Source organism: Heterodontus francisci, chromosome 10, assembly GCF_036365525.1.
Source record: "Heterodontus francisci isolate sHetFra1 chromosome 10, sHetFra1.hap1, whole genome shotgun sequence".
Taxonomy (NCBI): Eukaryota; Metazoa; Chordata; class Chondrichthyes; order Heterodontiformes; family Heterodontidae; genus Heterodontus; species Heterodontus francisci.
The window spans coordinates 13,191,905-13,208,507 of NC_090380.1; the positions used below are offsets into that span (position 1 = coordinate 13,191,905).

Genomic DNA, 16,603 nt, shown 5'->3' on the forward strand with positions numbered 1-16,603 from the left:
GATATAGATTGTAAATAGCTGAGGCCCAAGCACAGATCCTTGTGGGAACCTACCAAGTTACAGCCAACCATTTGGAAAATGACCCATTTATTCCAACTGTTTTCCCTCAGTTAACCAATCCTTGCTGATATATTACCCCAATCCCATGAATTTAATCTTGTGCAATAACCTCTTGTATGGCAACTTATCAAATGCCTTCTGAAAATCCAAATGCACAGCATCCACTGGTTCGCTTTTACCCACCCCATTAGTTACACCTTCAAAAACCTCATTTGCCAAACATAATTTTCTTTTCATAAAATCACTGACTCTACATTACCAAATCCTTAATAACGGATTCTTGTATTTTCCCTACAACGGATGTCAGGCTATCCATGTCCTGTCATTCTCCGGTTTTCTCTCTCTCCCTCCTTTCTTGAACAGTGGGTTTAAATTTGCTATCTTCCAATCTGTGGGGATTATTCTAGAATCCAGGAAATTCTGTAAGATCAAAACCAAGGCATTCTCTATCTTTGCAGCTGCCTCTTTTAAAAGCCATCAGGTCCAAGTGATTTTGTCAGATTTTAGACCCATTAACCTCTCCCATACTTTTTCTTTACTGACATTAATTACATTTAAGTTGCACTTATTAGAAACTTTGTTCCCCACAGTTCTGGTATGTTCTTAGTGCCTTCAATGTGAATACAAAATGTATTACAATATAAATAATTATACAAATCAATACAGTATACAAGGAACCATTTTTATGGGAAAGGACGCCAATTGGCTGGTGCAGGCATTAAAGAAATGCATAGGAAGACTATGAAGTGACATTACCAGTAATGGGGAGGGGAGAACAAAAAGGTCATCCTGCCCCAAAAATAGCTCCATCATGGACAAACTGCTTGCTGTATTAGGTGGGTTCCATCAGACTCAAATAAGCTGTATCAAACCACATGTGGAGAAGGTGAAAATGTCCAACAGCTTTATTTATCTGGGGAGCTGGGTGTTTGACAACCAGCAATATAAGAGATTAAGGGATGTACAGCATTGACTGCAATTCAATGTTAGAAACCACCTATGGAGGAGGAGAGGTAGATAATATGGGTTGTAACAAGAGTGTGCAGTTCTTTATGGGACACAACACTGAACCTTAAGACAAGCAAAAGACTGGATGATTTAAGAATGTGTTGTGCGAGCAAGATACAGGGTATTGTCTGGGAGCAGAATAACCAATGCTGTAGGAATGGGTTGTGGACTGGTACACAGCAGCTTATACTAGGAAGATTAATGAGCTGAGCAAGGGGCACATGACTGCAGATCAGTAACCTGGGGCTGTGATGGATGGATTGCAGGAAGATAGGTGACCACATGACCTCAGATCAGTAACTGGATTGAATGCGACCAAAGCTAAGCTGATGAGACAGTATACATGACCTGAATAAAAGCATAACAAGCACAATTATGGAGCCAACAGAGCTTGCAATGAGGACTTAGCCACCCTAATTATGACAACCAAACATACAGAATGAGGAACTAATGGGTAAAAGGAAATGCAATGAAGAATTATTAGAATTAAGAGTAAGGTAGATCACCTGAAAAGACTTGGGTCATTTCTCAAAATATTGACAGTTATCAATCTAAGCAGATACTTACACTTTCAAAGATACATTTAACTTATCTAGTTCTCCTGTTGAGGCAAAACAAGAGTAGTGCAAGCAGGCCTACCTGATAGCAGTCTCCTTTCAGATTGTCCAGAACATCCCCACAAGTTTTGCGCATGTGTTTGCAACATGCATCGATCACCATCTGGTCAATGTACAACTTGTGTTAAGCAAAGACTGAATAGAATTTGAGAACATTTTGGCAAAAAACTTAAGTCCTTTTAAGTTATGGCTAAATAAAGACAGACCCATAAAATTGCAACATTAAGATTTGGAGGGGATCTTATTTTTAAAAACAGGAAATTTCTCCCTGGTTTGGTGTATTGGCCCCACTCTACTCTCCCTGCAGGAGGGAATCTAGGTTTATGATAAATCCATAGGCTGCCCAAAGTTTAGTCCCTCAACAGGCCGTGTCAGTAGATTCCCAGGGGGGAGTTATTAGCCAGCTGCCAAGTTAGCTAAACAGCTAAGCTAGTGTACTCCAGGCAATTCTAGCACCAGACATTCAATAAACATGTGCTATATACTGGAATTACTGCCTGTCCCACACTCTGGAAATTCATCCCTAAACCTCTCTGCGTCTCCACTTTCCCTCCTCCTTTAAGGCCATTCTTAAAACCTGCTTGGACAAAACATTTCTTCATCCTCCGAGTATCTCCTTTGTCAGTGGACATATCTGTCCAATTCTGCCTCTGAGAAGTGCCTCAGGATGTTGTTCTACACTAAAGGCACTTTATAAATGCAAATTGTTGCTTAACCCATCGCTTGTTTGTACCATTTTAATGTGCTGTCACCATTTTGAACACTTTTTAAAATGAAAGAATTCAGAACCCTAGTGCCCAATATGGGCTGAAATTCCTTTTTGTAGGAAGCACAGCAAATTAAGTAAAATCCCTGCAACAATCTCTGCAACACTCCAGTCTGCATTCTCCAAATGGACATAGGAAACTGTTGCTCTCACTTCTGAACACCATGTTGTGAAAGTTTGGCTATCACTAGTCAATCCCCTTTACTGAAGCCTCTGAATGTGATGAGATCCCAAGTGTTAGCAAAAAATCTGATCATGTTCCAGTTGGAGTTTCTGTTATTGGCTGATTCTTACAAAAATGGGTACATTTCCTAAAGTTCAATTCCTAAAGCATTGGTGCAAATATCAATTTCAATATTTAAAAAAAAAGGACACAAAAACATACGAATAAAAGTATCTCATTTAGCCCCTTGAGCCCGTTCTGTCCCTCAATTAGGTCATGGCTGATTAGTATCTTGGAAAATTTACTTCACAAGAGGCCATTTGGCCCATCGTGTATGCGCCAGCCAAATAAGAGTTACCAATGTAACCTCACTTTCAACTATTGGTCAGTAGCGTTGTAGGTTACGACACTTCAAGTGCATATCCAAGTGTTTTGTTAATTTATGAGGGTTTCTAGCGAATTCCAGACTCCCACCACCCTCTCGGTAAAAAAATGTCTCCTCAAACCCTTCTAATCCTTCTAGCAATTACTTTAAATCTATGCCCTCTGGTTATTGATCTTTCTACTAAGGGAAATAGGTCCTTCCTACCCACTCTTTCAAAGTCCCTCAATTTTATACACATCGATTAAATCTTCCTCTGTTCCAAAGAAAACCACCCCACCTTATCCAACCTTTTCGGCAGCTAAAATTCTCCATTCCTGGCAACATCTTTATAAATCTCCTCTGTACCCCCTTCTAGTGTGATCATATCGTTCCTGCAATGCAGTGACCAGAACTGTTTGCAGTCCTCTAGCTGTGGTTTAACTCGTGTTTTATACAACTCCAGCATAACCTCCCTGCTCTTGTATCCAAGCTTCAGCTAATAAAGGAAAGTATCCCTGTACGCCAACTTAACCACCTTATCAACCTGTCCTGCTACTTTCAGGGATCTGTAGACATGCACTTCAAGGTTCCTCTGTTTCTCGACACATCTCAGTATCCAACTATTTACACAATGCACTCCCTGGCTTCTTTGTCCTCCCCAAATACATTACTTCACACTTCTACAGACTGACTTCCATTTGCCACTTTTCCTTCCTACTGACCAGTCCATTAATATCTTCTTACACCCAACAGCCTTCTTGGTCAGTAGCAACCACACAACTTTTGTATCATCTGCAAACTTCTTAATCATGCCTTCTACATTTAAGCTTAAATCAGTGATAGACACCACGACCTATTACTGAGCCTTCTGGAACCCCACTGGAAAGTGGACTCCAGTCTCAAAAACATCCATTGAGCACAACCCTTTGCTTCCAGCCACTGAGATAATTTTAGATCCAATTTGCCATGTGCCCTTGTATCAATCTACTGATCTGTCTGCCATGTGGGACCTCGTCAAAAGCTTTGTAAAATTCATGTAGACTACATCAAATGCACTACCATCGACCCTCCTCGTTAGCTCAAAACATTCAATAGGTTATTCAGACACAAACTTTGCTTAAATTCATGTCGACTGCCCCAATTAATCTGTGCCTTTTTAAATGATGATTTATAATGTCCCTCAATTTTGTTCCAACAACTTTTCCATCGCGGTTAGGCTGACTGATCTGTAATTACTTGGTTTATCCCTTCCTCCCTTTTTAAACAGCTGTACAATGTTTGTAGTCTTCTGGCAACATGCTAAAGGCCGGCTCGAGTCTACAAACGAAACCCAACCCAAGCCCGACAGAACCACAACCGAACCTAAGCCTGACCCTGCCCGAGCCCTTCCATTTTCCCCCGTGCCCGACCCGACCATCAGTTAACCTACCTTCCATTTTTCACTTTGTTGCTGATCTGCACAAGGTTAAAATAACAAAACCACCTTTCTAGTCCAAAAATTACATTAACAGTGGAGCCACTTACCTGAGATTATGATAAAGCGTGTCCAATCCGACCCCAAATGCCGGACCTGAAAGTGCAACCTGACCCGACTCAGACATGTTGTCGGGTCCGGGTCGGGTAGCCGGGCCTTTACATCATGCTTGTAGCCAGAGAGGACTGCAAAATGATTGTCAGAACCTCCATGACTTCCTCTCTTGCTTCTCTTAGCAGCCTGGGATACATTTCATCTGGGCCTATTGATTTATCCATTTTCAAAGACGCTAAACCCCTTAATATGTCCTCTCTCGCTATATTTATACCATCCAAAATTCCACATTCAACTACAATGTCTGCATTGTCCCTGTCTTTTGTGAAGATAGATGCAAAGTATCATTGAGAACTATGCCCAGGTCTTCCACCTCCACATACAGGTTACTTTTTTGGTCTCTCATAGGACATACTTTTTTTTTTAAAGTTATCCTCTTGCTCTATGCATTTATAAAACATCTTGGTACTATCCTTGATTTTACTTACCAATATTTTTTCATGCCCCACCTTTGCTTTCCTAATATCCTTTTTAATTTAGGACCCGTACTTTCTATACTCCTCTAGGTTTTCTGAAGTATTGAGCTCTAGGTATCTGACACAAGTTTCTCTTTTTTGCCTCATCCTATCCTATATGCTCCTTGACATCCTGACCAGTAAGATTTTTTGAGTCCCACCCGCTTTGTTCCTCAGTTCAAACCATATGGCCTCATTTGATGATCCTTCCATTTATCATCCCTCCTCACAGCTGTGAACTTTTTTTCTTCAAACAATATTGCGACCACCCCCATTCTTTTTCTCCCCCCCCCCCCCATTCCGTCTGCAAACCCTGTAACCTGTAATGTTGATCTGCCATTCTTGCCCCATCCTTGCACATGTCTATCAGCGCCCTCAGCTCATCTGCCTTATTCATTGACTCCTTGCATTGAAGGATATACCATTAATCACTGAACAACTCCTTCGTTATTTATTTTCTAGCCTTCGTTTCCTCTGCCTTCCATACTCTAATCTTCTGCCTTCCATTTCCAGCTTTCCTTCTCTCCCTTCTGAATCTCTGCTCAGGTTCCCACTCCACTGCTGTGCTAGTTTAAACCCTCCCCAACAGCAATAGCAAACCTCCCTACAATACTGGCTCTGGCAAGGTGCAACGTGTCTAAGCTTATGCAACTCCCAACTCATTCCTGCACCATCTCTCCAGCCATGCATTCATTTGCACAATCTCTTGTTTCTGTTTTTACTGGCACGTGGCACCAGGAGTAAACTAAAAATTGCTACCCTTGAGGTTCTGCTTTTTAATTTCTTTCCTAGCTCCCTCAAATCTGCCTGCAGAACCTCAAAGGGACCTTAACCCCATCTACCTGCCTTGGTTCCTTAACCCTTAATACCTTTACCTAACAAAAATCTATCAAATTCAGCTTTGAAATCATCTACTGACCTCTGACCTCAATGGGTTTTTGGGGAGTGTTCCAGATTTCCACTACCCTTTGTATGAAGTGCTTCCTGACATCACCCTTGAGCTGCCTCTCTCTAATTTTAAGGTCATGTCCCTTTGTTCTTTACCCACCAGACGAAATTATTCCTCATCTAGCCTATCAAATGCTTTAAGCATCAGAAATGCCTCAATCAGGTAAATTGGATACGACAGTGCAGTGGTTATAAAACTGGGCTAGTAATCCAGAGACATGTACTGACAATCCAGAGAACAAAAGTTCAAATCTCATCATGGCATTAAGAATTTGAATTCAGTTTAGGATTTTTTTTTTTAAACAAAGCTGGTAACCGCAAAGGTGACCATGAAGCTGTCTAATTGGCATAAAAACCTAACTGGTTCCTTAATGCCCTTTGAGATTTCCTTCCCCAGTTTGGCCTATGTGATTCCAGTCCTACACCTTGACATAAATTCGAAGCAGCCTAGCAAGAAAATGAAGGCCTCCTGCCACCTTCTCAGGATAACCAGGGACGGGTAATAAATGCCAGCATCACCCACATCAAGAATTAATTCTTAAAATCCCTGATCGCTGGGGCAAGTGCAGTCTGACATGCTGTTAGATAGCAGTACTGACCTCGGTAGCTTGGTTTTACACAGGTGAATCTGATGGGGTGCCGGTCATGGCAGCCTGTTACTTAAAAATGCAGCCTTCTGCCTCAAACATCATCTTTCCCCACCCCCCACCCCGAAACAACCACGTACTGGCAGCTTCCATACTTCGTTCATGTCTGCAGAATCTGCCACATTGAGCATAGACAGACTCCTTAGTTTGCTGTTAACTCGAAAGAGTCACTCCCTAAAATAGATTCTCCCACAACAGCCTTCGTGGGTGCTCATACAGGGTGTTCACAAACAGTGAAGTGAAAGGACTTGTCCTGCTGCCACATTTACCAGCACTGTAAACAAGTTCCTGTTTGCTGTGTGTTCTGATGCTCCATGGAGAGGAAAAACAAGTTACTACTCAGCAGGAAATGTCAGAGGAAGGAAGGATAATATAAGCTGGAATCCCACTTTGTCACCTGCAACAGCACCCAGAGAGGAAACCTCCACCCAGTCCCCTCAAATTTCCTCTGAAAAGACTGAGTGGTCTTCCTGTAGGCCAAGGTAAATCTCACCGGATAAGCCCTTTGGCATCACCTGAGCAATTATTTCATGCAAAGTTACCGACAAAGGATATTTCCACCATGGTGACCATCTTTGGTTTTAACTTGACCAGCTCATAGAGGATTCCACCATCTCCTCCTCCCAGGATAAGAATTTCTTTCCCTGTGTAGTCCTCTACTCCATTGCCCATTATAGCTTGCGTGTATGGAAGGTCACTCTCTCCTAAATCTGGAACAGATGAGTGTACACAAAGATACATTATTTACTACAAATAAAACCTTAAGCACAACACCAGCCATTAAGACAAAGAAGCCAGGTCTCAGCCTTGGGCTTAGTGTTGGCGCTCTCGGCTCTGAATGAAAAGGTCGTGAGTTCAAACCCAAGCATTTATTCCAGGCTAACACATCAGTGCAACAGCGAGGGAATTCTGCCCTGTTGCAGGCACCATCATATACACATAACTGCTCTGCAGATTCAGGTCCATGTGCCACATGGACTTGTAACGTTAGCCCGAGCTTCCTCTCTCCACAAACGCTGCCAGCATTTTCTGTTCGTACTACTGCAGAAGCAGGCTTGTTTTTAGATCACACTTGGTTGTGTAAATTTACAGAGTGTGCCGGGTTAAAGATTACAGTCTACAGAAGCAAATCAGTACATGATACTACTGAGACCATCCACCTACTGCCCCTTCAACTCTAAACCACACTTCAATTTAACCCACAATTTGGTTCTCTGCTATTATTTAATTCCTTGATATATTCAAGAAATAACTTAAGCTCTGGATTTTTTCCCTCTCTTGTAAAGGTTTTAATCCGTACTGAGATACTCTACAGGACTGAGCCCAGACTGCAAGCGCCACCAGGCTCTCCAGAACTGCAGGCAACAGCAACTTTATAAAGACACAAACACAAAATTGCCTTTTCCCTTTCCCAAGGAAGGCAGTGGTGTAGTGGTAATGTCATTGGACTTGTTTGTAACCCCGAGGCCCAGGCTCTGGGAACATGGGTTTGAATCCTACCACGGCAGACGGTGAAATTTGAATTAAATTAATAAATACAAAGTGATTACTGACAACGCAGCCGGCAGCTTACACCATCCGACTGTTCCAATCTGCACCAATCTTCCTACCCTCTGCGCATGCGCTGCGTTCCGCAGTGCCAGGACTGGTTGGCGCATGCGCAGATGATGTTATCGCGTAATGCGGACAGATGGTGGGGGGGGAGGGCGCAGAGAGCGCGCGCAGGGGTGGGGAGTTTTAGTGGCACAGGCTGAATTTGCACATGTGCCATTGCAGCGCCACCTAGTGGTGGCGTTGTCAAACGCAGCCTAATAAATATGGAATTAAAAGTTAGTCTAATGGTGACCAGGAAACTACTGTTGATTGTTGTAAAAACCAATCTAGTTCACTAATGTCCTTCAGGGAAGGAAATCTGCTGTCCTTACCTGGTGTGGCCTACATGTGACTCCAGTCCCACAGCAATGTGGTTGACTCTTAACTGCCTTCTCAAATGGCCTAGCAAGTTCTAGGGAAATTAGGGATGGGTAATAAATGCTGACCTGCCAGCAACATCCACATCCCATCAATGAATAAAAACAATCCTGATGGACCTGCTGTGCCTTTTCAATATTGTAAGCTTTTGTTCCCCGATGTGCACATTCATGTTTTTTTCAGCACAGATCAGTGGATAGCAATCAGGAATCATTGGTTACTTAATTAAGAACCAGACTCCAGCCAGGTCTTTCTTCTTCCTACTTCTGAGGCACTGAGGCGAACTGCCGTGCCTACAGGTACAACAGCTGAGATGAGCAAATTGAGCATAGACCAACAATCTAACTAAGTTACAGACATTAAAAAGCAATAAAATATGTACAAGAACAAGAAAGCATACAAGTACAAATCAAACCAACTCCCAATTACTTCTGAATTTCAATACTGGTTGACAAAGATGAATGAATCAGCTCCCACTAACTAACTACAAGGAGCGCCATTTTTTACTTCCCATCTCGACATTATAATCAAATAATACTTACTAATATCGCCATTGAGGATAAGAATATTTCCGAACTGTTTTGAATGAAGAATCTTGATGTTCTGATATGCAGAATCTTCGTCATAAACAACATCATCAATGTCATACTCAACTAACCGACCATCTGCAGTAGGCCAGTACCTATCAATAGTCCCTCCTCTTACAATGGCGGGTAACCTAGGGAAAACAACACTGAAATGAATTAACTAGCATTTATGTTCCTTCTTCTTATGCCATTTTGGACACCCCAAAGAACTTTGCATCCAAGGAATTACTTTTTGGAGTGCAGTCACTGATAGAGACACAGAAATGTCTCACAAACAGACTGCACCTAAAGCAAAAACAGAAAGTGCTGGAAATACTCAGCAGGTCTGGCAGCATCTGTAGAGAGAGAAGCAGAGGTCAGGTCAGGTCAGATCAGGTCGTTTCAGGTCAGCGACCCTTCTTCAGAACTGGCAGATATAAGAAATGTAAGAGATTTTAAGGAAGTAAAGCGGGGATGGGGAAGAGTTAACAAAAGAGAAGGATTGATAGGACAAGGTCACAGAATAGCTGACCAGGTCATGGAGCAAAGGCAAACAATGTTAATGGTGTGCTGAAAGACAAAGCATTAGTATAGATAGGGTGTGAATGGACTGAAAACTGAACAGCCACAAACATGAAAAAAGTGGGTAGGCACAGTAGAAACAAACTGAACAAACTAAAATAAAACAAACACAAAAAATAAGAAAAATGTATCTTATCCGACACTAACAAAAAACTTTTTTTCTTCCTTTCAGGTATTAAGGAACGCAAGTTCCAGCAGCTGATGGGGACTAATACCCCTCCAGATTCTTCTTCCCCTTCACTTCCCTCTGACCCTACCTCTTCTGATCTGACCCCTTGCCGTGTATTCACTATACCCTCTGACCTCCCCCTCTGTGACGCTGAATATTCTTCACTCCCCTTTCGCCCCCACCTCAATGAAATCCGCGCTCGGCATGACGTTGAGCTCTTCTTCGGTCTCCATCGCCGCCATCTCCGGGCTCACTTCTTTGACCAGGAGTCCTCCTCCCTATCAGCAGACCCATTCACCCACCGCCAGAATTCTCCCTCTACCTGAACCCCTCCCTCTGGCCTCTTACCCGCTCTTGATCTTTTCACTGAAAACTGTCGGCGAGACACTGGTCATCTCAATTTCTCTGCCCCCCTCACTCACTCAAACCTGTCCCCCTCTGAACTTGCCCCATTCTGTACTCTCAGGTCCAACCCCGAGATTGTCATCAAACCTGCAGACAAGGATGGTGCTGTTGTTGTATGGCGTACCGACCTCTACCTTGTAGAGGCTCAGTGCCAACGCGCATATTTCTTCCTACTTCTCCCTGGACCATGACCACACCACCGATCAAGCAACTGACCGCAGGACTGTCACTGACCTCATCTCCTCTGGAGATCTTCCCTCTACAGCTTCCAACCTCATAGTCCCGCGACCCCAGATAGCCCGCTTCTACCTCCTTCCCGAAATCCACAAACAGGACTGTCCCAGCAGACCCATTGTTTCAGCCTGTGCCTGCCCCACTGCACTTATTTCATCCTGCCTTGACTATTTTTTCTCCGCTGGTCCAGTCTCTTTCCATCTACATCCGTGACTCTTCTGACGCCCTACGTCATTTTGACAATTTCCAGTTTCCTGGCCCCAACCGTCTCTTCACTATGGACGTCCAATCTCTCTACACCTCCATCCCCCACCAGGACGGTCTGAGGGCTCTCTGCTTCTTCCTTGAGCAGAGGCCCAACTAGTCCCCATTCGCTGCCACCCTCCTCCGCCTGGCTGAACTTCTCACATCGAACAACTTCTCCTTCAACTCCACTCACATCCTTCAAGTAAAAGGTGTCGCTATGGGTACCCGCATGGGTCCTAATTATGCCCGTCCTTTTGTGGGATGTGTCGAACATTCTTTGTTCCAGTCCCACTCAGGCCACCTCCCCCCAACTCTTTTTCCGGTACATTGATGACTGTATCGGTGCCGTTTCCTGCTCCCGCCCCGAACTGGAAAACTTTATCAACTTTGCTTCCAATTTCCACCCTTCTCTCACCTTTACATGGCCCATCTCCAGCACTTCCCTTCCCTTCCTCGACTTCTGTCTCCATCTCTGGGGAAAGGCTGTCTACTAACATTCATTATAAGCCCACTGACTCCCACAGCTACCTTGACTACACTTCTTCACACCCTGCCTCCTGTAAGGACTCCATTCCGTTCTCCCAGTTTCTCCGTCTCCAACGCATCTGCTCCGATGATGCTACCTTCCATGACAGCGCTTCTGATAGGTCTTCTTTTTTCCTCAACCGAGGATTGCCCCCCACTGTGGCTGACTGGGCCCTCAACCGTGTCCGGCCCATTTGCTGCACCTCTACCCTCACCCTTTCCCCTCTCTCCCAGAACCGCGACAGGGTTCCCCTTGTCCTCACTTTCCACCCCATCAGCCTCCATATCCTCTGCCATTTCCGCCACCTCCAGGGTGATGCCACTACCAAAGGCATCTTCCCCTCCCTTCCCGTCAGCATTCCGAAGGGATCGTTCCCTCCGCGACACCCTGGTCCACTCCTCCATTACTGCCACCACCTCGTCCCCTTCCCACGGTATCGTCCCCTGCAATCACAGGTGGTGTAATAACTGCCCATTTACCTCCTCTCTCCTCACTATCCCAGGCCCCAAACACTCCTTTCAGGTGAAGCAGCGATTTACTTGTACTTCTTTCAATGAAGTATACTGTATTCACTGCTCACAATGTGGTCTCCTCTACACTGGGGAGACCAAACGCAGAGCGGGTGACCGCTTTGCGGAACACCTCCGCTCAGTCCAAATGCATGACCACGAGCTTCCGGTTACTGGCCATTTCAACTATCCCCCCTGCTCTCATGCTCACATTTCTGTCCTGGGATTGCTGCAGTGTTCCAGTGAACATCAACGCAAGCTCGTGGAACAGCATCTCATTTACCGATTAGGCACACTACAGCCTGCCGGACTGAACATTGAGTTCAATAATTTCAGAGCATGAAGGGTCCCCCCCCCAATTTTACTTTTATCTTTAGTTATTTTTTCTTTTTTTCTGTTTATTTTATTTTAGTTTGTTCAGTTTGTTTCTACTGTGCCTACCCACTGTTTTTTTCATGTTTGTACTTGTGGCTGTTCAGTTTTCAGTCCATTAACACCCTATCTGTACTAATGCTTTGTCTTTCAGCACACCATTAACATATTGTTTGCCTTTGCTCCATGACTTCTGGTCAGCTATTCTGTGACCTTGCCCTATCTACACCTTCTCTTTTGTTAACTCTTGCCCCATCCCCGCTTTACTCCCTTAAAATCTTTTACATTTCTTATATCTGCCAGTTCTGAAGAAGGGTCACTGACCTGAAACTTTAACTCTGCTTCTCTCTCCACAGATGCTGCCAGACCTGCTGAGTTTTTCCAGCACTTCTGTTTTTATTTCAGATTTCCAGCATCTGCAGTATTTTGCTTTTATAGACTGCATCTGGAGTACTGCGTGCAGTTTTGGTCCCCTTATCTCACAAAGGATATTACTGCCATAGAGGAAGTGCAACAAAGGGTCACCAGACTTGTTCCAGGGATGGTGGAACTGTCCTACGAAGAGAGATTGGGAAACTGGGACTATATTCTCTAGAGTTTCAAAGAATGAGGTGCGATCTCATTGAAACCTACAAAATACTTAAAGGGATAGACAGGGTAGATGCAGCTAAGATGTTTCCCCTGTTTGGGGGAGTCTAGAACCAGGGCACACAATTTCACAAGAGGGAAGCCACTTATGACCGAGATGAAGAGAAATTTCTTCACTCAGAGGGTTGTGAATCTTTGGAATTCTCTACCCCGGAGGGGCGTGGAAGCTCAGTCATTGAGTATGTTTAAAGCAGAGACTGACAGATTTCTAAATGCCAATGACAAAGGGATATGGGGATAGTATGGGAAAAAGGCATTGAAGTGGATGATCAGCCATGATCGTATTGAATGGCAGAGCAGACTCAAGGGGCTGAATGGCCTACTCCTGTTCCTAAAAACTTCTTATGGAGGGTAATGGAACAGCAGGGCGAGTAAAAGATTTTTGTCTTGATTTTCACAAAGATTGCGGAGTGCGACTGAAAGGCTACAAAAGGAGGTGGTAGAGGAATCTAACAAGTTAACTATAGATAAGGAGGTAGTGGAAAAGCCACCGGACTTGATGCTTTAAAGCCAGAAAGCTGAGGGAGAGTCAGTTGAAATAGCAGAGGTTCTGTCGAACATTGTTGCACATGGAAGTTGCATCAGAAAACCGGATGGTTTCCAATGCAAGACCTCGGTTTGAAAAGGGAGGAAGGGATAACTATAGATCAGTCAGCCTAGCATCGGTCACGGGTACGCTTCCAGAGGCCATAATTCAGCATAAAGTTAATAGTCACCCAAAAGATGTTAACTAAGAGTAGAAGATAAAAGCTAATAGCTACAAATTAAACAGTTTTCCCAAGGCATAAAGCCCATGCTGCAGATGTGAAAATCGGGCAGTAGTAAAGCTGATAATGCAAATGTGCAATCCGTGTGATCAGAAATATACCCCGCACCAAAGAGTGACACTGCTGTCTGAACCAATTTCCCCCAGAGACAGAATTTGATGAGCCCCCTCCTCCTGCCCTAGAGATAAACACTGCCCACCCCACTGAAAAAGAAATCGAGCATCCTCCTTCCTGCAGCTGAGAGCAAAACCCTTCTACTCAACCAAAAAAAATCATTCCAATCCCCAATTAGGAAAAAAAAGTGATCTCCAGCAAACATAAGAATACAACTCAGCCACTTTCACCATGTTCTTACAGTTGGATTTGGAAATCTATTAAAACTTCCATTTGCAATGTTTTTGTTAAAAGTTACACCATTTAAATGTCTTACCTTTTTAGTCTTTTAATATTTCCCTGCAAAAGGTCTTTCATTTTCTCTTCCAGTCTGTTACAAAGCTGAAATATAAATGAATGTTAACATTTTTAAAAATGTTACGTCAACCACCAAGACAACAGCAGGCATTATCTGGGGAAGTATAGGCATTGGGGAGAAACAGGGGGCTCGGGCTGGGAGAGGCAAACATGAGCACGCAGACAGGGGTTGATGATATTGGCCGATAGCTGGCAGATGTAGCTCACTCCACGAAACATGACGTCATACATTTTGGAAGTAAATGCAGGGCAAGGAAGAAAACCTTAAATGGTATGATTCTATAACAAAGGAGCAGAGTGGACCAATACATAAATCATGAGCAGTAGCAGCTCAATTAAAGCCATAAAAAGGCAAATGGTCAGACACCCTGTAACTTCCTTTTGATGTGTTTCTAAAATGCCTTCATCAATGTCAATCTTTCGTTATGTCCTCTCTTGGCCTTTCTGATGATCTTTGCTTCCTCGCTCTCGGTATTATTAGCCTTATTTTTCCCCATTGCTGTTTAAAGTCTTGTTTTAATTTCTCTACTCTTACGAGGAGATCCATACAAACATACGAATTAGGAGCAGGAGGCGGCCATTCAGACCCTCAAGCCTGAGCCACCATTCAATACCATGACCAATCTGTGTCTCAAATTCCACACTCCCATCTAACGTGATAATCTTTGATTCCTTCGCCTAACAAGAAACTATCTACCTCTGCCTTAAAAATATTCAGTGATCCTGCCTCCACCACAGTCTCACCACCCTCAAAGAAATTCTCATCTGCGTCATAAAAGGGCGACCCCTAATTTTAAAGCACTGCTCCCTTAGTTCTGCACTCACCCACAAGAAATATCCTTTCCACATCCACCTTGTCAAGACCATTCAGGATCTTATATTCTTCAATCAAGTCTCCCCTACTCTTCTAAACTCCAGTGAAAACAAGCCCAGTCTGTCCAAACTATCCTCATTAAGACTACCCACTCACTCCAGTTATCAACCTAGTAAAACTCCTCTGAACCGCCTCCAACGCATTTACATCCTTCCTTAAATGAGACCAAAACTACACACAGTATTCGAGATGTGGTCTCACCAATGCCTTACATAACAAGCATAACATCCTTACTTTTATTTTCAATTCCTCTCGTAATAAAGGATAACATTCCATTCGCATTCTTTGGGACTTGCTGTACCTCCACACGTACTTCTTGTGACTCCTACACTAGAACATCTAAATCCCTCTGCACCTCGGAATTCTGTAAGTTTAAGTAATACTGTGCTTTTTTATTCTTCCTGCCAAAGTGAACTTCACATTTTCCCACAGTATACTCCATCTGCCAGATTTTTGCGCACACAGCCTATCGATATCAGTCTGCAACCTCATGTCCTCTTCACAACCTTTACTACTTATCTTTGCGTCATCTGCAAATTTAGCTACCATGCCATGGCTCCCTCTGCTAAGCCATTGATATAAATTGTAAAAAGTTGAGGCCCCCGAACAGACCCCTGCAGGACTCCACTCGTCACATCCTGTCAATCAGAAAAGAACCCATTTATGCACACACTTTGACGAAGGGTCACTGACCTGAAACGTTAACTCTGCTTCTCTCTCCACAGATGCTGCCAGACCTGCTGAGTATTTCCAGCATCTGCAGTATATTGCTATTATGATGCATACTCTGTTTACTGCCAGCCAGTCAATCTTCTATCCATGCTAATACGTTACCCCCTACATTATGAGCTCCTACTTTGCACAATAACCTTTTACGTGGCACCTTGTCAAATGCCTTCTGGAAATCCAAGTACAAGACATCAACAGGCTCCCCTTTATCCACAGCACATGTCACTCCTTCAAAGAACTCCAACAAATTGGCTAAACATGATTCCCCTTTTGCAAAAGCATGCTGACTATTCCGGATTACCTTGAGTTTCTGTAAGTGCCCAGCTACAACCTCCTTAATGATCAATTCTAACAACTTCTCCACGATAGAAGTCAAGCTAACTGACCTATAGTTACCTAGAGGTGCCTATATTCTGAGGTTATTAATTAATCTGGTCACATTCCACATTACCAAGTATAATATAACCTGCTCTCTGGTTGGTTCCAGAACTTGCTGCTCTAAGAAACTATCTCAAAAGCAGTCTATGAACTCCTCACCCAGACTACTATTGTCAATCTGATTTTTCCAGTTTATATGTAGATTAAAATCACCCATGATCATTGCCATCCCTTTATCACAAGCACCCACTATTTCATCTTGCATACTTCGTCCTACATTGTGGTTACTGTTAGGGGGCCTGCAGACCACTCCAACTAATGACTTCTTTCCCTACTATTCTTCTCCACCCAAAATGATTCTACATCCTGATCTCCTGAACCCAGGTCATCTCTAACTACTGCACCAATGCCGTCTTTTATTAATAGTGCTACCCCTCCACCTTTACCTAGCTTCCTATTCTTCTTGAATGTCACATACTCAATATTCAGGATCCAATCCTGGTCATCCTGCAGCCACGTCTCCGTAATAGCTTTCAGATC

The 16,603-nt window shown here is 43.6% G+C and overlaps 1 protein-coding gene across 1 annotated transcript in view; it reads right to left on the reverse strand.

Moving 5' to 3' along the window:
* sms (spermine synthase) overlaps positions 1–16,603 on the reverse strand; it is an 87,031-nt gene that overhangs the window by 43,742 nt on the left and 26,686 nt on the right. Inside the window, exons 4-7 of the mRNA XM_068040122.1 lie at positions 14,042–14,106; positions 9,130–9,305; positions 7,178–7,326; positions 1,708–1,803 (exon numbers count right to left, since the gene is read on the reverse strand). Coding sequence (XP_067896223.1) covers positions 1,708–1,803; positions 7,178–7,326; positions 9,130–9,305; positions 14,042–14,106 — 486 coding nt within the window. The remainder of the gene's footprint in view (positions 1–1,707; positions 1,804–7,177; positions 7,327–9,129; positions 9,306–14,041; positions 14,107–16,603) is intronic.